Genomic DNA, 23,099 nt, shown 5'->3' with positions numbered 1-23,099 from the left:
CATGAAGGTAGACTCACTATTGACCAAAAACCCTGGCATCAACCTTCCAGTACAGCCCCCATTGCATTCCATAAAACAGCCTCTGTAGTCCACAAGGGACTACATAACTATGGAGTAGTACCTTTTGCAGTTTATGTATTCGTGCTCCTTGAGGCCAAACTATGGACACACAATTCCCATCAGTGGCCCTGGTGTAGTTTAGAAACCCCAGTCTCTCAAAAGTAGCAATTATTTCATGGTCCTAGCCTCATCTCCATTTGTTAATGTAGATTAATGGAGTTAGTCATGTATAATATTTTGTGCCTAAATAACTTGGGGTGGGGGGAGTGTTTTTTTTCCCTCTTGTTCTGTGAATAGCATGTGGCATAGACGTAATATGATGTAGGAGGATGTTAACAGTAAATGTTGAAACATAGATTCTCTTGCATTGATGTACTATTTTCTGACTTTTTTTTTTTTTGCGTTTTTGAATGGCCACTTTCAAAAACAATTGGATGTCGTGGCATATTTGACTGTACTGTTATACCCCACTCATAATAATGTATACTATACATAGAGTACAGAATTTTGTTTCAAAATGTTTATTGCCATTAACTCATTAGTTTTGTTTGCCCTAAAATTAATATTGCAGCATTGCCTGAGAAGATCATGGAAACATTAATTGCAAACTGTCTTGTTTGTATGGCAACCATTGTAGTGTTCAAGAATTTATGAAGGTAATGGTAATACTGTGGATTACAAAAGTCATACATTGTAATAAGATGAATGTGTGAATGATTAAATGTTACAGGTTTTGCTTGTAGAATAATCATATGAACAATATTTGTATTTCACTGGGATTGCAAGTATTTCTACATTTTAGTTGAACAGCCTTGCAGTTTGTATAAATTGATGTAAACTGATTTTTTTGTAGGCTGAAATTGACACAGGCAATAATGTTAATAAGCAATAAGTTGCATGTTGTACACAAGGTACTAGTACTTCATAATAAAGGAAGAGAATGCAGTTTTACCTTGTGGGATTTTTTTAAAATGGTGGTGTGGTGTGGTTAGTAAAATAACTGCCCCATGGTTTGGGATTTTTGTGCTTCTTTAGAAAGGCTTGGGTTTTGTACAGTAGCTAGAAACAGTGCATGTTATATATCATTCATAAAATGTAGTTCTATACTATGGAAGAATGTAGTCAGAATTTTGTTGTGATGGCTAAATTTTAAGGGTTACATTTTAAGGCTGCATATGTATGCAAGATATCACTGAGGCAAAGAGCTTAGAAGGATTCAAATAAACTTGCACTCTTATATGGATATTGAGGATGCCCACAATTGCATCAGATAGGATAAGTACATCACAGATAAAATATCCCATGCTTCAGGACAGAAGTACTAAATCACAGGGGTTAAGAAAAATGGCAACTAGGCAGATCATTCCAAAGGTGATTTGTTGCATCTTCCTTTTGGAGGCAGGATACTGGACTAGACAGAACACTGTTATAATCCGTTCTTACATTCTGTTCATATGCAGTTACGTGCACACTTCTAGTTATCTTGATAACAAAGATCTAACAATCATAAAGTGACTATGTATTAGGATTTTTTTATAGTAGATGGATATAATAGGAAGGAAGCTAAATCCCCTGGAGAGTTAATTTCTTTAGAAGCCTACATATAACTGCACATGTATAAATAAACTGAATAACTGCATTTCAGTTAGACAAAAAACAATTAACTACTGCCTTTGCCATTCCCAGCAAACACCACCCTTAATTTGGCCTTGCACCTCACTCTTTTTTTTCATGTCTCCTAGAGCTCCTACTATTTTATATTCTCCTCTTGATTTGAGGTTACTTAAAGGCTCCTTACTCTTGCTCTCAGGCCTCAGGTATTGTCTCGCAAGTACCCAGAGAACTGTCTCTTGCTGCCTCTTCCATCCCCATCTTCTTCCCACCTTTCCTCACCTCTCCATCTTTCTAAGTTTTTAATTGTGGTTTTGAGATCCACAACTTCTCCAAAACCTGTATCTACTAGAGATCTGATTAGAAATGCTGCAAAAGTAAAGTGACAGTGTAAGAGCAGCATGAACATTTTCCAAACTGCCCAGGAATGGGGAGAGCCTGCCAAAGGAGTAGCTATATAGCTCAAAGCAAATACAGCACTTTAAGGTTGGGGAAGAACATGACGGGAGAGACGGGGCAATGAAGTTAACTTCAGGAGCCTGTACTGACGCTTCAGATAGTGAGATGGTGGTCATTTTTAAAACATGAGCATCTGAGGATTCCTTATGATTAAAACCCATCTGGATAGAGATTTACACAGTCATATTTACTGGTGGAGGAAAAGACTGCCTACATATACCCCCAGGATCAAATTGAATCCAAGGAATATGGCATCTAATATAATGCCATATGGTCAGGCAATTATAGGCCTAGAACAACTCCAAACCTAGCAGAAGCTGCCCAAGCAGTTGTGCTAAAGTGCCAGAAATACTAATTTTTGGAAAAGTGAAAAAATCAATGGTGCCAGCTTATTCAACTACACTACACTGAACTTAGAAATTGCATTATTGTACATCGTATGGTTGCCATTAAAAAGACCAAAAAATCAATTTATTGAGATTGTTTACAGTGCTCATCTGAGATTCTACATCTTAATTATGCTGTACTTCCACTGGCAGTTTAGGTTAACTGCAATACAAAATAAAGTTGTACTTGAGTGTATAGATCATGTAAATGCCACCTAATGTGGGCAAGAACAAACGGATGCATACATATGGATACCATGTAAAGCCAGTGAGCATGAAGAAAAAAGGAAGAGATCCATGAGCAGGGATTCTGCTGCCTTAGGTGAACATCAGTACCTATTAATCCACAGTTACCAAACATTTTGAATGACCTATGCCTATTTTGGGCTTTGTCCAAAGTCCATTGAAGCCAATGGGAATCGGAGGACATTTAATCAGGCTCTTTGCCTGTACTGTACAGCCAGATATTATTTAACATTTTGCAGCGGGATAGTGCCAAATGGGCACAATCTGGTTGGACCCTATAGTGCTGTACAAACAATGATAGTCCTTGCCCCCAGAGTTTACAAATCTCTGAAGTTCTTGACAAATGTATATGCACCAAGATCCATAGATGGATATGTCTATACAATGAAATTGTGTAACTGCTCAAATAAAAAGGCATCTTTCCAAGTTGAAGTGATTTTTTTTTAAAAAAAATGCAGGCTCTAATCCTATTTCCATTGAAGTTTATAGGAATTTAACTATTGACTTTAATGGAAGGTGATTCAATCTGTAATCTTTAACCTGATAGCTACATGAATTTTTATAAAGAATTCATGAAATGACTTCCTCAGAGGAAGCTACCTTTTTATTTTACTCATTAATCTCTCTGACCCCACAAATGTTCTTTTGTGCTTTAAATTTTCTTTAATATTATACCACAAATTTTTTACTAGGAGAAAATATAAAAGCACTCCAATGCTTCAAGGGTTTTATTTCCCCTGCACATCGGACTTTTTTTTTTTTTAAATCTGAACTATGCAAAATTACCTGAATTGGTAGATGGCGTTCTTTGGTAATAGTCTTTGTTTATTAAATGGATCCTCTTCTACCTGTTTACTAAATAATCTGGTCTCCTTTTTAGAAGTTTTATTTGTATCTCAATCTCTCCTCCATCACATTTGGGTTCACAGTTGCTCTTCTTTGGGATTAGACTACTTTGTGCCTTCCACTATCCACCTCTAGTTCACGGTCACTGATCCTGTATTTAGTGAGAGTCTGCCTTAGTTTACCACATTTCACTGTGGTGAGAGAGTCTGCTAGTGTGATAATTAAGATCACTTAATTAAAAGTGGACAGATTTAATCATGGTACAAAACTACTCGTTGAAGTGATAGTCAACAGCTGTTTTATTTAACTCTAGTCTCCACAGATAAACAGTTATCAACACCCCTGTTATGTTAAATGCCTAGATGCAGAAAAGGTTCCAGTTTGCTCACAAGAAGCTCTTATTACTAGGATTGCTCTGTAAAATGCAACAGGAGGAGAGAAGAGCCAAATGTTTGCCACCTTGTTTAACCGTGCTTACAGAGCTTCTAAATATGAACGTAGTCAAAGATTTTGGCAATACTCTGCAGCTTGCACTCCAAATGTGCCTAGAATTTTGTATCTAACTATAACCCTCTGAATAAAAGACTTGAAAGAGGCAAATGTAAATTCTTTCAGTGAAGTGTCTTTTTAGAAATCATGTAGAAAGTTAAATTTATTATTGGGCTTGCTGGTGGATCCACTGACAGGTCAGTAACTGAGGTGAGAGTCCGTAGTGTACGTCCAATTTGTGCATGAAGGGAAACCTTATGTTCTCTTTACTGACATAATATACTTGGAATTTGAAACTGCTGATGGTAGTGCATAAGGAATAAAAACTGATTTGGGATTACTGCAGAAAAGCTCAAATCAAAACTGGCCTGTCTGCCTGATTTAAGATGGTACAGCAGTAAATATGGGCTGTTCTAATATGCAGCCAAAGACAGACAAGACACTTCTCATGGTGACATTTGTCACTACACCAACCACAACCTTGAGTTTGCTTATTTGCATCTCAACTCTTTCTTAAAAAGAGATAATCTATTTTGAGTTTATTTTGAAAGATGTTTTCAATTTTTTGGCAACTTCAAGCCCTTGCTGATGCCTCTGAGGTAGCTAAGAGCTAGGTATTCTTGCTATACTCTGGGCTTATCAGGACTGAAGGCAATGATCAAAATTATTATTTGGCGTTGCCCAGGCGGAGATTTGTAGAAATAAACTCAACCTTTGGTAGACTGAATGATAGGAATTCTTAAGGAGATAAAGACAAGCAAATTGTGGGCATGCTGTTTGTTTTTAAGATGGGCTTAATTGCCTTTATGACTGAAATCTCCCTCTCACTTTTTAAAGAGAAGATCTGTTTGAGGTCTTGCAAAAGCTAGAAAGTGCTATACTGGAATTCAGTAGCAAAAGACAGACTTGGCCCTTATATCTGAAATACACTTAAGAATAGAAAATTTTTAGGGTAACTATTTCTGTATCTTTAGAGGTAAAGCTGCAGAAAAATCAGATATGTATGCATAAAGCTGCCACTGAAAATATGGATTCCAGATTTACCAAGCAACAGTAGCAAGCATTCACATGATTTTCAGTGCTTTAACTCCACATGGGCCTCATGAGAGGGGAAAATGGTCTATTAGGACAATCTGCCAGCGCATGTCATACAGGTATTGATTGAGGAGGAAAAGGAGAGTGCCCTACTCTAAAATTTCACTTTAAATACCATGAACTTCACAACAAATGACTATGCATGTGCTTGTCTTGTATAGCTTTTGGAGCAAGATTTTCAAAGGCACTTAACAGTCCTTTGTGCCTTTAAAAGTCTCCCCCTTAACCACTAGACCACCTGAGATTGAGTCTATTGCTGTTACAGAAAATTTTGTCCTTCAGTGGTAAAATATGGGTTTGCTACAGGTAACTTAAGTCAAGCCTATTCTCATATAGGTAGCAAGGCGCACTCCATGACTTGATGCAGATAGTAAAGGCAAAAGTAATAGCTTTCTAGTCTCATCAGTCTGTTCTCTGCTGGTATTAAGAGCGACTTAGAAACAGACAGATTTATGGTAAATAAGGATGCTTATGGAAGTGGAGAGGAGCATGAAGGTCTGATTCTCGTTTCAAAGCCTGTGGAGTGGTGTATTTTAGGTTAGCTCCCCTTGCTCATCCTACAGGATTAGAGCTGCTTTTTTTTTTCTTAAATAAGAGGTATCAAGTACAAGTTTTTAAAAACACCACCAACTTAAAAATCTCACTTCTGTCTGAAATTAGTAATACCCAAGATTTCTATAACAAAGACTAGAGGAAGATGATTTTTCAGTTTCTTTACTTTGTTTACTTGACAGCACTTCTTGTATAGACTAGGAGTGGGCAAACTTTTTGGCCTGAGGGCCACAGCTGGGTGGGGAAATTAATTGCATGCAGAGCCATGAATGTAGGGCTGAGGCAGGGGGTTGGGGTGTGGGAGGAGGTGCAGTGTGCAGGAAGGGGCTCAGAGCAAAGGGCTGGAGCAGAGAAGAGGTGCAAGCTGTATGAGGAGGCTCAGAGAAAGGGTTGGGGTGCAGAGTGCAGGAGGGGGCTCAGCCCAGTGGTGCAGGGAGGGCAGCAGAGTGCAGGAGGGGGCTCAGGGAAGGGGGTGGGGGTGTAGGAGGGATGCGAGATGTGGCAGGGGGTTTGGGTGCAGGCAGGGGATGCAAGCAGGGGGCTCAGGGCAGGGAGTTGAGGTGCAGGGGGCAGGAGGGGTGTGGGCTCCGGCCCGGCGCCGCTTACCTGGAGCAGCTCTGGGGTGGCTGTGGTGCGCACCAGGTCCAGGGCAGGCTGCCTGCGCCGCTCCGGGAAGCGGCCAGCACTGCGTCCCTGCGGCCTCTGTGGTGTGGGGCAGAGGGTTGAGCGTGCTGCCCTCGCCTGTGGGTACCTCCCCCGAAGCTCCCGTTGTCCGGGAATGGGGAACCATGGCCAATGGGAGCTTTGGGGGAGGTATCCACAGGCAAGGGCAGTGCGCTCAGCTCTCTTTCTCCCATCCCCCTCAGGGCCACAGGGCCGTAGTGCTGGCCGCTTTCCACAGCAGTGTGGGGCCCGCAGCGTCACAGCGGTGGCAATCCCGGGATCTGGCCCACAGGCCATAGTTTGCCCACCCCTGGTATAGACAGTTTCATTGTTTTAATGATAGTCTGTTTTCATCTTGGTGTATTGGTAGCTCTTTCTTGCAGAAAAAAAGATGAGATTTTTTCTTTTATATATTTTTAAAAGTGATTAAAATGGCAACAATTGGTGAGGGGATTTGGGTAGGTATAACACCTGACCCTCTTTCAAACTCAATTTTTGAAACTATCCACATTTCAAATTGTGGCAGTGTTCTTTTAATGAGATAAATTCTAGTTTGGCAAGGTTAGTATTAGAACTTGATCTTATAAACAAACTACTTTTAATTTTAATGGGTTTATTGGACAGTGACTCCTACCAAAAATGGTTGATTGTGAAACATATTTGTAATTTGAATGTGTAAAGCATGTTTCTTGACTTTCTCCTGTTGCATTAGCAGTATATTGACCATTTTCCTTGGTCAGTCATTTGTGGGCAGTCTTATAGTCTCATTAGTTTTGTATCCCTCTCTTCCTGCTCCATTTACTTGCATATCTAGGTTTTACCATATGCAGGAGTAAAATTTGGGGTTGGGGGGGAAGAGGTGGTAGAAGTCTTTCAAGCTTTACCGACAAAATAAGCACCTATGTAAGACACTAAATTGCAGTGCTACTCACAGTTGCTTATGATCATGCTTGCTTTGTGAACTCCACTGTGCTCATTGAGCTTGGGGGGGTCACCCCCTGCTGAGGCTTGAATATGCCTAAAGGATTTGGTGGCTTCCTCAGCTTACCTCTTTCAAGGGGGGTGTGGGGGGGGTGTGGGGAGAGGGGACGCAGCTGCTTGTGACATCAAATTGAGATCTCTTGCAGTAAATTGTGCAGATCTGTAATCCTCCTGCTCCTTTCTTACATCAGCAATAAAAAAGTTAACAATGCTGACATTTAAATTACCGCCTCAGATTCCTGAGATGATGTCTACATACAGGCAAAGCTGCAGTTTGTCCTGGAATAGTAAAACTGCTCCCTACAAACAAAACAAACTATACTGCTAAGGGCAAATTTTATTGGTATAACTGCACCTGCACTAGGGGCTTCTGCTGTCATTGCTATATGTCAATGAGGGATCACACCTCTTCACACCCCTTGACCAATATAATTATGCCAACAGAAATTTCTTCTGGAGGAATTCTGTGCCAAAAAAAATAAAAATTGTGTGCACAATATTTTAAAATTCTGCATATTTTGTCAAAATAACACACTATAATCACACCAGTTTCAATTATTTTGGTAATTTATTTCAAAATACCTGTCAACAACTGTCTCTCTAACAATATAGACAACATAAGATTCAGGAAATGTTTTTTTCACAAATAGATCCTTACTAGGTATATTAATACAGAACTTTGAGTAATAATTCATTTAAACTACAATAGACACATCTTTCTTGCACCCCTCAGAAGCAGTGCAAATGTTGGGGAGTCAGCGGTAATGGAGGAACTGAAGGAAAGGGAAGTAATTTCTGGGAAGGAGCCTGGGACAGAAAGTGGAGGGTTGTTGGGTGCTAGTGGGAGAAGTATGGAACAGGGGTTTTTTTGGGGGGGAAGGGGGAAGGATTATTAGGGAGCTCCCCCCCATGTAGATCCTGGCTGACCCTTAGCCTCTCCCATTCACTCAGGCACCTCTGCCCCCATGTGTCCCTTCCTCCCTGCCCCGTGTCTCCATGGGTCCCTGCAGCCCCCCACTCAGCCATCCCCTGTCTGCCTCTGCCCCCCCATTCCCATCCAGTCCCCACTCCAGGCTGGGTCCCCCCCCCGGCACTAGCTCTTCTGAACCCCTGTCTATATGACCTCCCAGCAGCCCCTTGTGCTCTGCTCTCTCTGTCTCCTGCCCCCAATATCCTGTGCCTCCTCACTTGGCCCTACGGGACAGTGCACTGTGAGGAATGCAGGCTCTACTCTCTTCTTATCAGCTGCTGACTGCTACACCCTATAAGTGGTAAGCCAGCTGCCTCTGTTCTGGCACCACAGCAGCCCTTTGTGGGCAAAAGGCATAACCACAGAGTCTCTCTGGCAGAATGCATTTTCTGCAGAGAAAAAAAAATGGCAGGGCACGTGAATTCTGTGTGTGCACAGTGGTGCAGAATTTCTCAGGAGTAAGAAATCTGTAGATGTACCCTGAGTGAACATCTCATTGAGATGAATGTGGAGTGCATGTCTTTCTGAGTTATTGTTCCAGGCTCTCTGTAGGCTCTAGTAGACATCTCTGTACTGGTTACAAAGTTCAGATTTTTTAATTTTTCTGTGCAGTCATAAGAGTAAGAGCCTTAATGTATTTTTTTAAAGTGAATACTGAGATTCTAGAGAAATAGGTAGTAGCCTGAATACTGACTGAATCTGAGCCCTGACATACATAATCATGTTAGCGGATGTTTTAGCAAATTTCAAAGCAATTCGTGGGTCATCAACTCCTATATGAATCACAAGGAAGTCGCCCACTACACTAGGTCAGAGAGCATATCCCAGAACTGAGACAGATTTGTTATTAAGGAAGAGGCTTTCCTGAGTGCATCTGAGACAACATCCATGCTTCCTCCTTATAGTACTACTAGATGAGTAATACTTGTGTTTCTGTTTTGCCATACACAATGAAGTAGGTCATGATTGATCCATATTTTTCCTCAAAACAAATGTGTTCAAGTGGGTGGCCTTAACCGAGGGTGAAAGTTACCTCCTAAATGAGAGGACTCTGGTCATTCCTGTGAACACTGGTGAGGCTAGAATCAGAATATTCTATAGCTATTTTTGGTGTATTCAGTTACTAGTCACACTTAACAAAATGCATCATCTAATTACATTTTCTTTAATGCTTTAAACTAAAACTTTTTCACCAGCAGGAAAGTGATTGGGATAGTTTCCTTCTTCCATAGACAAATATTTTGGCACCCAAAATGCTAAGTGCTCAATGCACCACTCCCAATGTATCCCTCTCTCATTTCTTTTTAAACTTCCCCTAAAAAAAATAAAATCAAATAAAATAAATCTCTACCCAAAGTGGCAGGTGTGTTGATTTCAGCACAAGGTTTCATGGCTCCTGTACTTGGATTTTTTCTGTAGCTTTTATAACTACTACTACATTGTTAAATAGGCATCTCCCTTTCGTATAACCATAAGGTAAATAGAAAAGGAGTACTTGTGGCACCTTAGAGACTAACAAATTTATTAGAGCATCGGATGCATCCGATGAAGTGAGCTGTAGCTCACGAAAGCTTATGCTCTAATAAATTTGTTAGTCTCTAAGGTGCCGCAAGTACTCCTTTTCTTTTTGCGAATACAGACAAACACGGCTGCTACTCTGAAACATAAGGTAAATAGAAAAGGAGTACTTGTGGCACCTTAGAGATATCTTAAGTGATCACTCTCCTTACAGTGTGTATGATAAACCCATTGTTTCATGTTCTCTGTGTGCGTGTATATAAATCTCTCCTCTGGTTTTTCCACCAAATGCATCCGATGAAGTGAGCTGTAGCTCACGAAAGCTTATGCTCTAATAAATTTGTTAGTCTCTAAGGTGCCACAAGTACTCCTTTTCTTTTTGCGAATACAGACTAACACGGCTGCTACTCTGAAACCTGTGATAAGGTAAATACTATCTCCCGCTTCTCCACCTGAAACTTCATCTGAAATGTAGCAGAACAGCATTGTACGCACAACCAATAGCAATGTAATATGTTTTGATTTCCTAGTGATAATTTAACTATGTTCAGTTACATTTTACGCGTTACTCTATCATAGTAGTGACCTAATTATTAACTTAAGAAATTAGAGAATTCATCATAACAATTTTCATGCTACATGCTTAAGTGCAAGGGGAAGAATTGGTTCCTTATGTAAGTCTGCGTCAACCTCTCCTGCTTCGACCTGCATTGCAGCATTAAATAAGCTGCCCACTTCCACTTGTCTGCGAGAACTGAACAGAGCGGAGGAAGCCGTTACACAAATGAGAGGTTTCTTCCGCTATTTTAGGTTATAGGGGGGCTGGGCTAGTGGTCAGGGCTTTGTAAATCCGCGAATCGTACTGTCATTTTCCAGCGCCCACGAAAGCTGAACGAGCTCCACTTCTCAATTAATATGACGCGCTGTGTCAGATTGCAAACAAAAGGCAAGGCTAGTAGGGCAGGAAATGCAGCTGCACAGTAAACACAACTTTTACAAAAATGCCGAGGGGACTGAAGAGCTCATTCAGGTCAGGCCTCAGGGATCCGCAGCTAAAGGGAGCAACTGGGCAGCCCTTTAACGTGAGGTGTAACCGATTCTAACCACCCCCGGCTGGTCGCAGCCTGACACGCTTTGGGAACAAGGGAAGGCGTTTACATGACACTCCTCTTAAAAGTGGTCTAAGAAAATACCTCCCCGCCGGCGGCTGGGTCTCCGAGAGCCGCTCACGTCCCCGACCCGCACGGGCAAAACTCAGCGGCGCGGCGCGCCCCGCCCCGCCCCGCCCCGCCGCTCCGTAGGCCCCGCCCCGCCGCTCCGTAGGCCCCGCCCCTTCTCTCATCGCGTGAGCTCCACCGCCCCCTTTCCGGGGTGGCGCATGCGTAGATCGCGCGGCGCCTGCTGGGTTCTGCCGGCCGCGGTGAGGGCTGCTGGCCGCTACCGACCGGGTGCGTTGGATGCAGCGGTACCGTGGCCGGGCGGGCGCGTGGGCCGCTCTCCGGGGGCCAGCCAGGAGTCGGCCCTGCCCTTGCCAAGGTCCCGCTGGGAGGAGCGGAGGCCGCCGGGCTCGGCGGGCCTGGCACCCCCGTGTTCCTGGCGCCGACCCGAGCGGACTGGGGCCTTTGGGCGCTCTTCCTCCGCGGGCCCCCACGCCCGTCCGCCGCCTTCCTGCCGCTCCGCCAGGGCACCACCGCCCGGAGGCGACCCGCACCCTGTGACCTCTGCGTGCCTCCGCCCCTCGGGCTCCCTGAGCCGCGCGAGCGTTGGGCTCGGGGCTGTCCGCGGCCCCGGGCGGCCGGGGGTCTCGCCCCCCCGCACGACACTGCCAGGGGCGCCCCTCTCCGGGCCAGATTAGGGCCCCACTTAGATCTGGGCCCCCGCCTGTTCAAGGTAGGCCTTGGGTTACGGCTGGATGTGTACGGCCCCGTCACCGTAGTATCTAGGCACCTGCTGGAGCCGCTCACACTTGTTCTCCTAGCCACCCAAGGAGGTAGAGAAGCATCTTCCCCATTTTACATCTGGGGATCCCAGGTGCAGAGAAATCTAGTGATTTGTCCAAGGTCACCCAAAGTCTGGCAGGATTAGGAGTTCAATGCAGATCTCCCAAATCCACATACAGTGTTTTAACCTCAGGACTGTTCTTCTCTTCAAATTAGGCTATAGTACTGTGAAGGTAAAATTTAACCTTACAAATAGAATTAAACAAGCAGTTTTGTTGATATAGGAAATAGTATAAAATTCAGTTCATGCTCCGTTACCAGTCTTAAGTAGTTCATGTGGGTCTAAAAAGAACAACGAAAGGAATTATATTTGTCACCAGATTTGGTATATGTGGCATATACACAGAGGAAACAGATGGCTTGCCTAAGAAGGTGCTATTTTTAAAGATACTCTTCAGAGGAGACCCACACTTACTGGGGGTCACATGGTAAATTGGGTCTGAACCGGACTATAACTCAAGGTGCTTGTGACTGTCATAAAAATAATAGTTCTGATTTTTTTTATTGAAGACTGAGGGACTTGGAATAACATTTTTACATTGCTCTGATATAGCGTCATAGATATAGTCTTGGACATTTGCTAAAAAGCCAGATATTTTGCTGGTGTTTATAAATTCATCATTAATTGTAAATGTGTTTAACTATTTATATATGCTGACCATCCTATGCCTGTTTTTTACTTAAATTTCTTTTTAGTGATTTGCTGTGGAAAATGTATTCATGGTTATGTTTTAGTAAGAATTGCTTATGGTTTTGTCTTTTAGATGTGCAACTTTTTCTCTTCAAATCTGATCTAAAATTAGAAGTTGTGATGGGTTTGTCTGCTTCATCTCCATCTATTGCTGTTCAGTCAGAAAATGTATCTGTACACCCTCAAACAGCATCTCCACCTTCAGAATGTCCCATGCATCAGGAAAAAATGGAAGGTAACTACCTACCAAAATAGAGTGAAACAAAATCTAAATCTCAGAAAAGTGCTTTGAAAGATATTTGGCAAGAAAGGAAAGCTATTTATCAGTAAAGGAGTATTAGTATGACAAGTGTCTTCCTTCACAAAAGTGCAACTTGCAAGTAGTTGTATTTTTAAAGGTAGGGAGGTGTGAGTTTCTTACCAAGCTGTTTTACCTGCTAAAGTGATAGTTCAGGATTCTGTCTCCTGTAACAGTGACTGATGTCTGATGTCTAAAGTTTCATTTCTTACATTGCTATAGTTATTTGTGTCCTCAACTACAGAACTCTGAACTGAGGTCTTGGAAGATAAGAGGAGCTGATTCCCAAACGCATTCTTAAAATGTGTAGGCATATACTCTTTAAGTCTGGCTAGTCTTAGTGACTTGAGATCTTTTAAACTGTAAATGCCAAAAGCTACTTTAATTTAATTTAAAGTTTGGGGTTCCACACTAAGAACATAAGTCTCCTGACTTATAATGATTAACATGCTGAAGACTAGGTTCTAACAAACAGCAATATTTGCATAGCTGTGTTGCATGCCTGTAGTCTTATGTATATACTGTTGCAAACATTGTTAGACTACACAGTTAATCAGAAAAACAGAAGTAGAAAATATATGTGCAAAGCCGCAGAGTTGATTTTCTTTTTCTCCCAAACCTTAGCGTTTGTATTTCTTGACTGTTGGTAACTAACTATGAATCTTAAATTGCACAGTTTTTAGAATTCTTAAAAGAAGTTAAAAATCTTTAATGTGGTCTTGGTGTTTAAGATGCCTCAAATGATGTGGGATGTAGAAATGTATGTTCTTGAAGGGTATGTCTTCTCCGAAATGACCGTAAATATAGCATTGTGAAATTCTGCCTGCTTCCCTATAACTTCCAGGGCAAATTTGATACCCTTAGAGAATTTGGATGGCTACAAAGTTTGGGGGAAAAATCCCAATAAATTCATCTTTGAGCAGAAACAAGCATCGAAACATCAGTTCCAAATAAACTGGGTTTGAAAGATTTGAATATGTGGAAAAGGTTTTATAATAGAAACTCTTTTGGAACTTGAATTGTATTGGTCACGTCTAGGCGCTTGCAATAATAATTGTGGGAGTACTGTTTTTAAGGAAAGTTCATCACAGAAACTGTTATAGGTTCTGATCCATTAAATTAATGATCACTGTTATATCAAGTGATTACAAATTAGTGTTTTAACTCTTCTCTATTAAGTCTGGTTTTTTCATCATTCCTTCCTTAGGCCCAGATCCTACAATCTCATCTGCATGTAGAGAGTCTGAACTAAGTCAGTGGGGCTCCACATAGGGTCTGGGATTTCAGGAACAGGGTTTTTGTTGTATATGGATGTAAAAAAAATAAGGTGAATTATTTTCAAGTTGCTTGGTGTCAGCATTTAACAAGAGACTTTGGTGCATTATTTATCAGATGAAATCTGTGGATATCATTCTCTTAGGAATCATCAGATTACTTATGCAAAAGCTTCAAAATTTGTTATTGGTAATAGAAATTCAAGAGGCGTGTTGAAACGACAAGCACAGGAATGAAAAAAACTGCCATTTGACTGACGAGTACTTGTGTCTAGTTGGAACTCTCAATATCGTTATGTTGCTGTCCCTTAAAAAATAAGAAATAATATCCTCTTGTTCAGAGGGAGTTGGAATCATTTCTAAATTGAAAAGAGCAAACGGGTGATGGTTGGGCGGGGGGTGGTGGTCTGGTTTGTATTTATATTGTGGTTTGGTGAGCTCTAAGAGAATTGACTTGTGTACCTACTTGCACACCATGTTCTTCCCTTTCCAAGTCCCATTACAATTGATTATGAATTGTATTTTTGTACTAATGCATGGCTTAATGTTTTCTTTATTTCAGGTTGTCCAATGCACATGAAATCTCCTGACCAAGGTGCTGAGAACCAAAATAATAATATTCCTGCACATCAGGAACGAGCATATGAATATGTGGAGTGTCCAATGAAATCTAGTACATCTCAAATGAAAGATGACATAGATCCTAGAAATATGGTAACTTTTGTGTAGTCTGTGTCTTAAGACCTGTTCCCTTCTAAAGTTACTATGAAAACGAGATCTCAGAAGTAGCACTGGCACAGACAAAAGAACTATCGATGTTCTATCTTTAATACCAAATTTCCCAGTCATATATTTGTGTTGCGAATACACTTGAAGATAAACTGCTGAATAGTTAAGGCCCAAAATTTGATCTGCTTTTAAAATCATTCCACTTGGGTAGGGAATGCCCTCACAATTATAAATGTCTACTTAACAACAAAGACAAGATGGCCCATAGAGCCACTGCTATATGTGTGTTAAGGGTTCATTTAATATTTCCAAGGCTGACAGGGATGTGAGCACTGTGGTGTGTTGAATGATGAGCTCTACCTGATGGAGTTCCTCAGATCGGTCTTTTGCAGGGCCTCAGCAAGGTTCTCTCTGTTTAAAGTAAAAGTGTGATGTGGAGCTTTGGGTTAAAGAGGAGAAAGAAGACATCTGGCAGTCTTAGGCATGGATGAGGAGTACCAACTTCAGAAGAGAAATAGTTATTTCTTCAGAGGGCCATGCTTTTTGATGTCTGTAATAACTGTATGGTTATACTGTGATTGTTTTTTAAAAAATACTATGATATATCAAAACACTTTTGGCTCGAGATTTTGTTAAAGCAATCATTTGTGTTTAGATGCCACCGCCTAATCAAATGCCATCCCTGAATCAACCATTTCCATTATCAACTATCAGAGAAGAGTCTTCCATTCCTAGAGCACATTCAGAACAAAAATGGGTTTATCCGTCAGAACAAATGTTTTGGAATGCTATGCTAAGGAAAGGGTAAGTAAACTGATTTTACCCAGTAGAATGTGTGCTAGCCAAAAGACTGCAAAATAAATCGTGTTGATATTGTAGGCATTTAATTAAGGGGTTGGTGGGCTGCAGGCAGTAATCAGTCAGCTTGTTCAGAGAAGTCAGTATCCCTTTAAAAAGTTTCCCCAAGAGGAAATTGGTCTTAAAAACTTGGTCACTGTGGACTTTTTAATTTTTTATTTTATTTTTTATTACAAAAGTTCCACCATTGTGAACATTAGATCAGGTCCACTGGTGTTAGCAACATGGAACCCCTCGTGTAGACAAGGCTTCTGTGTCTGTCAGTATCGGTTACATTCACTAAACAGGTTAAGAGAAAGTGGTGTTAAATACGTTGGTGGCTGCAGGAGCTTTGGGTAGCAATATGGGTTGCCTAGTGTTGACTAGTATAGAAATGGGTTTAGCAATAGTGCGATTTCTGTGTGGTTTTTTTTTATATATATAAAATGTAGACAAGGCCTGAATGAAGCACATAAGTCTCTTAGCCTAAAAAATGCTTTGGATCAGTAATGGGAGAGTGAGACAACTTTTTTTTTTTTTCATACAAATAATGCATGTTTAAAGTGTTTTCTTGTTGAAACTGTCTTATTTAAACTTATCTTTTTACGGTCCAATTGATAAAATACAGTAGTTATTTATATCACTGTATTCAAAGTAGTTTATAATAAATGGACTAAAGTTTTACTATCTTAACACTAAGGCCCTGATCCTGCAAACCCATATGCAGATGCTTAACGTAAATGTAAGCGCATGTATACGTGTGTGCCGGATTAGGGAATAAGAGAGTTATTTGTATATGACTCTTAAATGTACTAGATAAAGAAAAAAATCATGTATCTATCGAAAATGAATTTGGGTGGCATCCTACACAAAATTTTCTAAGCGTTGTGAAATGTAAACTAACTAGATAGCTTTGTCAGCACACTCCAATACCATGACTTAGCTCATGCTATTTGTTTGTTCAAGCTGTGATTAATGTTAGATAACTACAAGTTATACATAGAAAGTTAAGAGGACTAAAGCAGGGGACTGGAAGCTTAGCAATGCATGACTTCTGACTCTGACAGAGTTGCTCTGTAACCTTGGGGCAGATCTCTTACCTCTTGGAGGAGGTGGGGAATTTAAGCTCCAATATTTGTAAAAATTTCCAAAATAGTGTTCCTTTCTTAGATGGAGGTGGAAAGATGATGACATAAACCCCAAAGATATGAATAATATTATCCAGATTCACAATCAGAACAATGAGCAGGCTTGGAAAGAGATTTTAAAGTGGGAAGCTCTTCATGCTGCGTAAGTACATTTGAGATGAAAACCAAAAAACTTCTTTGGTTCTTGCTAATGCAAGTCTTAAAAGTCAGAATGGTTTCAATTTATCCAGAAAATGACCTGATGTTTATAATTCCAAGACGTAGAGACTTGTGTGTTTTTTGGCTGTAGTACCAAAATCCCTTAGTTAGGAACAAAAGTTTAACAAGATCCAGTGACTGGAAGTTTAAGTTTTTAAACTGGAAACAAGATGAAAATTTTTAATGGGCAAACTAACAATTGGAACATATCAAGGATGGGGTAAATTCTTTATTTGGAATCCTAAAATCAATATGATCTATCTTTCTAAAAGATACGTTGTAATTCAGCCAGAGGATGCGGGGGCTACATGCAGGAATCATTGGTGAAATTCTATGACCTGTGATATACAGGAGATCAGACTAGATGATCATAAATGCCTTTCTGGCCTTAAAAACTATTGTATTAGATTATCATACATCTGAGATGCACTTTGTGCAGGATATTGGTGGCGGAGGCTATCTGAAAGCTGGTTACGGATCCTGTCACGTGGGTCAGAATGCTCCAGTTTCTGAGTAAGTTAGAGTAACCTAGGGGCTTCTTTAACTTATGTTGGCAATATATGGTCATAAGACTGGGCATATGGAGTCAGACCAATGGTCCATCTAGCCCAGTATCCTGTCTTTTGATGGTGGCCAGTGCTGTTGCTTCAGAGGGAATGAATAGAACAGGGAAACTATCGTGTGATCCAGTCCCAGCATCTGGCAGTCAGAGGCTTAGGGACACCCAGAGCATGGGGTTGCATCCTTGACCATCTTGTCTAGTAGCCATTGATGAACCTTTTGTCCATGAAGTTATCTAATTTATTTTTTTGAACCCAGTTATACTTGGCAAGAATATCCACAAGCTAGCTGTGTATTGTATGAAGAAGTATTTCCTTATGCTTGTTTTATATTTGCTGCCTATTAATTTAATTGGGCAACCCTCGATTTTTGTGGTCTGTGAAGAGTAAATAACACTTCCTTATTCACTTTCTCCACACCATTCATGATTTTATAAACCTCTATTGTGTCCACTCTAGGGAACCATATGTCGTCTGAGAATCAGTAGAGCTCCACCTCACCATCTCCCTCTGACACACCCTTTACACTGGGGTGAGCGGCTGTTTGGTGTAGGATCCAACTCTGCCATTTTTACACCAACTGAGAGCTCCCCTGCTGTGGGTAATGCTTGGCCCACAGTCTCCTTCTTCACTTGAGTGGTCTATTCAGAAAAGAGAATCTGACCCAGTGTGATCCCATTGGCCAGAAATGATCTCTAGTATTTTCTTCTGTCACGGGTACTCTTATTGCTGCCCTCCCTGATGGAGATACCGATGAGATATGTTAGGTCACAATGTTACTTTCACATTTACTGAGAGCTTATTGCTGTAAATCTATTTTAAATCTATTTTGTAAATCTATTTTAAAGATTTATTAAAGTAACTGTTTTATTATTTGAATAACTGATTTTTTTACCACAACTTTTTCTAATATACAATTTATGTATCAGTAAAACAAGTTCTTAAATTGTACGTTATCTGTCTTAAAACTGAAAGTGTCTTTTTAATTGTTTAAAATGTATTTAGGGAATGCCCATGTGGACCATCGTTGATCCGGTTTGGAGGTAAAGCTAAAGAGTATTCACCCAGAGCCAGAATTCGCTCATGGATGGGGTACGTTTACAGGATCAGAAATGTGGGGTTTTTTCCTTATATGTTGAAATGTGATGTAGAAGTAGGTTTTTAAAAAAATGTTTTAGAACAACAATTTCAAACTATATTTACCAGAACAGAGGCAGGATTTTTGAACATATATTGTCATAAAGTAGCCTATATAGTACGTATGACTTGTGCCCATTTTATGAAATGACATCTTGATTTCAAAGCTGGTGTTAATTTACTGAATTTTCTTTCCAGATATGAACTTCCTTTTGACAGACATGATTGGATTATTGATCGTTGTGGGAAGGAAGTCAGATATGTTATTGATTATTATGATGGTGGTGAAGTAGATAACTCTTATCAGTTCACCGTCTTGGATGTCCGTCCTGCATTTGATTCTCTCTCTGCTGTGTGGGACAGAATGAAAGTAGCTTGGTGGCGTTGGACTTCATAACTACACTGAAACTGTACTTTCTCAAATTGAAGATGAGCTGCCATTTGAACTTTAAATAAAGATTATATTAACTGTGCTTATCTTCATTAACCAACATTGTCCTTCTCTCTGGGGGAAAAACACTATGCAGTTTTGTATGAACAGATACTTCATACCATCTTTAATTTAAAAGTAAGGTACATGCTTTTCTCTATTTAGGTTTATTTCAGTGTTCAAGTTCTCTCCTAGCTGGAAAATCTTTTGTACTTTACTGTCAAGACTAAACTACACAAAATTAGTGACTCTCACAAAGTGCCAGGCACAATGGGGCTTGATCCTGATTGAGCTTTTAGGCACTACTACAGTATAGATAACAAAAAGTTGGAGTTTTGTAAATGTTTTTACTTGGTCATTAGAAGTGATACATGGATACCATGATGGTAGGTGTGGTGTAAAAATCTAGGTAGATAATTTATTGTTGCAAATTAATTTATATACAGTTATATACTGATATTTTACTCATCTGTATCTAAATCTGCTGAGATGATTTCAGTTGGACTAACTGTTTAAATAAAAAATAAGGCATGTGAATATTTTTAAAGGTATGTTAAACCGAAACTAATGTAGAAAGAGTTGTGCCTATTTTCAACAGACTTTTTTAAAAAAAGAAATGCAATTAATAATTTGAAACAGTGTGGTGGTTACTTTTTCTCTTAAAATGCTGCCTCTGTATTGTATTCCAAAAAGCAGGAAATAAAATGGACATTTCAGAGTAGTTTAAGTTTCATTTTTGAAGTTATGAAAAATCCATAGGGTTTGAGTTAATTGAATATATACCGGTACTTAAAAGCCCATTGCCTTCAGTAGGTGTTACATGGACATGGTGAAAAGCAGAATTAAATCTTGTGTGTGAAATTTTAATTTTTGTGGTGAGTAACTGCCTCTCTTAAAGAAAAGATAATAATTGGACACAGTGTTCAGTTTTCACACTTAGTAGAGTGTATTTTTAAATTAAAATTTCTAGGTAGTGTTTTGCGGATTTGGTAGACAGTAAATTATTGTATGCTGAAATGTGTTGTCATGTAAAAGATATAAATGTAGAGTATCAGAAATGTTAAGCTATTGATTTGACTTGCTGTTTCTTGCTATTATAACGTAGATATTTAAAATTACTTATTGCATATCGTGTAGCAATTTGAACAATCTTACGTGTGTATAGAAATTACTTAGAAAACTATTACAAACTTGATATACCCTATAAATCATACTGTTGAATCTTCTTTTGCCAGGTCTTCTGAAATTCAGGATACTGTTTCAGAAGTCATGGCAAAAGAATTAAGTGGAATTCCCCTAAAATAACAGTGAGAACTCCATTTATAACAATGTCATTCAGTGGAAATAATGTCCCAATTTGTCCATGAAGATAAAGTCCCAATCTCCAGACGCTCTTGGCATCATGCACCTTGCTGCATTCCATGTTAGTGTCCATGAATCTGCTTCTGTGGTTGTCCAGTGCCTGCATAACAGTGGAGTGTGCAGTTTATGTACTCATGCTTCTTGTGGAGGGCAAACTGGGGGCATCTGAATTCTGTCAATGGTCCTGGTGCAGTTGGGAAAGCCCATTCTCTCAAAGCCAGCAATTATTTCAGAAACATTTGTAGTACCCACAACCTTTGGGTACATCACTCCTGATTTCCTCACAAACCTCTGCCACAACAGCCTCCACAGTTGACTTCCCAACTCCAAACTGGTTAGCCATTGACCTATAGCAGTCCTAAGTAGCCAGTTTTCAGATGGTTATATTGACACATTTCTGGACTGGCATAGCCTCCCTAATGTGTGTCCTGGTGTTAGAGGGTCATGACAAGCTGATCACAAACCTCCAGGAATATCTGCTTTTTCATGACAAAGTTCTGGAGCTGCTGCTTGTCATCTCAGATCCACATGATGATGTGATCCCACCAGTCGGTGTTTGTGGCTCTGCTCCAGAAGCACTGGGGAACGTGAGGTTGCGGCAACAGGCACGAACTGCATCAGTTGGGTCATGGCTGCCATGTCAATACCATCCTCTGAAATCTACCTTTGGTAGATCAGATATCACTGCCAGTGTCTCACAGATGCTCTGCCTGATTCCTGAAATAGGACTGATGGTGTGAGCTGAAGACATTCTTCCACTGGGTCAGGGTTCATACTGATGACTCCTAGCTGCTTGGAGTGTTCGGATACAGATGTGTCTTAGCTGGATGTGTTGGGCTCAACCCACTTCTGGTCAAGTTCAATGCGCTGGACAGATTTCTCCCATAAACCATTATGAACCAAGCTGTAGAGTGGCTACAGCTGGCAAGAGCACTAGGAACCCTGGGATAAGCCCCCAGAAGTAGTAGTTTTGATGAGTTTATATTGCAGTATTGACATGCCAGCACGGTTGTGAGGCCCAGCTTTCCAATGCAGCATGGATGCTCAAGCACAGGTTTGGAAACACCAAGTCTCCAGGCATGGGTCCCACAGACCCAGATTTGCTAGCAGGGTAGCCAGAACTTTATTTTTTTCAAACACTAAGGGAGGGGAGTGTTCTCATAAAATGAGTCCCTTTAGGTCATAAAATTTAGACCTGAAAATACTTCAAGATAATTTTATTTTTCAGATAACTGGACTAATGTTAGGTCCAAATAGCGAGGGTAAGTGTTGATTTTATTTGAGGAATATCAGAAACATCAACACAGGTCTTTTGTAGTTTTGCTGGAGAACTTGAGTGTCTCAGAGTATGAAGTAGTTAGTTCTCATACATCAGAACCGCAAACTCTTAAACAGCCTGATTTAAAACTCTCTTCCCCCCAGAGTTACTCAGCTTACATTTTCTTAACTCTTGTGATGTTACTATTTTGTCTTCCAGGCTAAAAAAGGATTTGAATTTGTAAGGTAAAAAAGCAGAACATCCCAGGGCCGGTGCAACCACTACGTGAACTAGGTGGTCGCCTAGGTTGCCAAGTGGTTGGGGATAGCGCTCTGGGGAGGCGGTGGAGCGGAGGTGAGCTGGGGCAGAGGGGTACGGAGAGGGCCACCTGCAGCAAGTAATGGGAGGGGGTGGCACACAGGGGAACCGCTCCCTGCCCCAGCTCACCTCTGCTCCGCCTCCTTCTCTGAGCACGCGGCCCTGCTCTGCTTCTCTCTCTCTCGCAGGCTTGCGTGCCAAACAGCTGATTGGCGCCGCAAGCCTGGGAGGTGGGAGAAGTGGCGGCGGCGGCGTGCTCGGGGAGGAGGCGGAGCAGAGGTGAGCTGGGGCGGGGAGCTGCTGCGGGGGGGGCTGGCTTAGAGTGGAGGGGGGGGTGCCTCAAGGCAGAGGGGGGTGTAAGGTGGAAGTTTCAGCTAGGGCGCAAAACATCCTTGCACCGGCCCTGGAACATCCCTGTTTAAAACAAACAAACCCAACCTTTCACACCTTTAAATGTCGAAGTCACAAGTCCATTTGCATTTGTTGCGGGTCACCTTTAGAAGGGATTGAAGTCCTTATAGGGTAACTCTTAGTGGAGAATTATTGCTTTAAATGCTAGAGTAGGGGAAGGCAGTTGGATCTGGGATGTTTTGAGGGCAAGAAGCTCAAGAAAAAATGAGGGCAGCCCAAGGAAAGAAACGAGAAACCAGACAAGGAAGGGAAAAGAGAGGACAGATTTCTTCTTGTGGCTCCATGGTGAGGGAACCTATCCCAACTGATAATGCACCAGACTGAAAGTCCAGATACCTGGGTTTTGTTTCAGGCTCTGACAGTTGCTTGCTTTGTGAGCTAAAACATACTTACTATATTATCAGCCCTCTGTAAAATGGGGATAATGATACTTATCCAGCTCTGCAAAGTTCTTTGAAATCTATGGTTGAAAAGCTCTATATATTACAGCATTGCCAATCCCACATTTTCAAAAAACCAGTCAATCCTCAAAAAATCATGAGGTTTTTTTAAAATGTGGGGTTCATTTGTTT

General features: G+C 40.9%; 1 protein-coding gene across 4 annotated transcripts; it reads left to right on the top strand.

The window, feature by feature from the left end:
* The first annotated feature begins 11,217 nt into the window (after positions 1 to 11,217).
* LOC119859833 (holocytochrome c-type synthase) lies at positions 11,218 to 19,899 on the top strand. Of its 4 annotated transcripts, none has more exons than XM_038412566.2 (7): positions 11,218 to 11,324; positions 12,641 to 12,802; positions 14,702 to 14,853; positions 15,524 to 15,672; positions 16,876 to 16,995; positions 18,617 to 18,703; positions 18,947 to 19,899. In XM_038412566.2, the coding sequence occupies exons 1-7, from the start codon at positions 11,255 to 11,257 to the stop codon at positions 19,143 to 19,145; spliced, it is 939 nt and encodes a 312-aa protein (XP_038268494.1). In that variant the 5' UTR covers positions 11,218 to 11,254; the 3' UTR covers positions 19,146 to 19,899. The 4 variants fall into 4 exon arrangements, with proteins under 4 accessions (XP_038268494.1, XP_038268496.1, XP_038268497.1 ...); XM_038412568.2 differs by having other exon boundaries at positions 11,270 to 11,766; XM_038412569.2 differs by lacking the exon at positions 11,218 to 11,324 and adding an exon at positions 11,812 to 12,049.
* The last annotated feature ends 3,200 nt before the right edge of the window (positions 19,900 to 23,099 follow it).

Source organism: Dermochelys coriacea, chromosome 8 (assembly GCF_009764565.3).
Source record: "Dermochelys coriacea isolate rDerCor1 chromosome 8, rDerCor1.pri.v4, whole genome shotgun sequence".
Classification (NCBI taxonomy): Eukaryota; Metazoa; Chordata; order Testudines; family Dermochelyidae; genus Dermochelys; species Dermochelys coriacea.
Note: the sequence above shows the minus strand (reverse complement) of the source record. Positions and strands in the feature narration are given on the sequence as shown.

Coding starts and splice junctions, on each gene's coding strand:
- LOC119859833 (XM_038412566.2), top strand. CDS start 11,255: ATGCGTAGATCGCGCGGCGCCTGCTGGGTTCTGCCGGCCGCGGTGAGG. Junction 11,325..12,640: donor TGCTGGCCGCTACCGACCGG/GTGCGTTGGATG, acceptor TTTGTCTTTTAG/ATGTGCAACTTTTTCTCTTC. Junction 14,854..15,523: donor ACATAGATCCTAGAAATATG/GTAACTTTTGTG, acceptor ATTTGTGTTTAG/ATGCCACCGCCTAATCAAAT.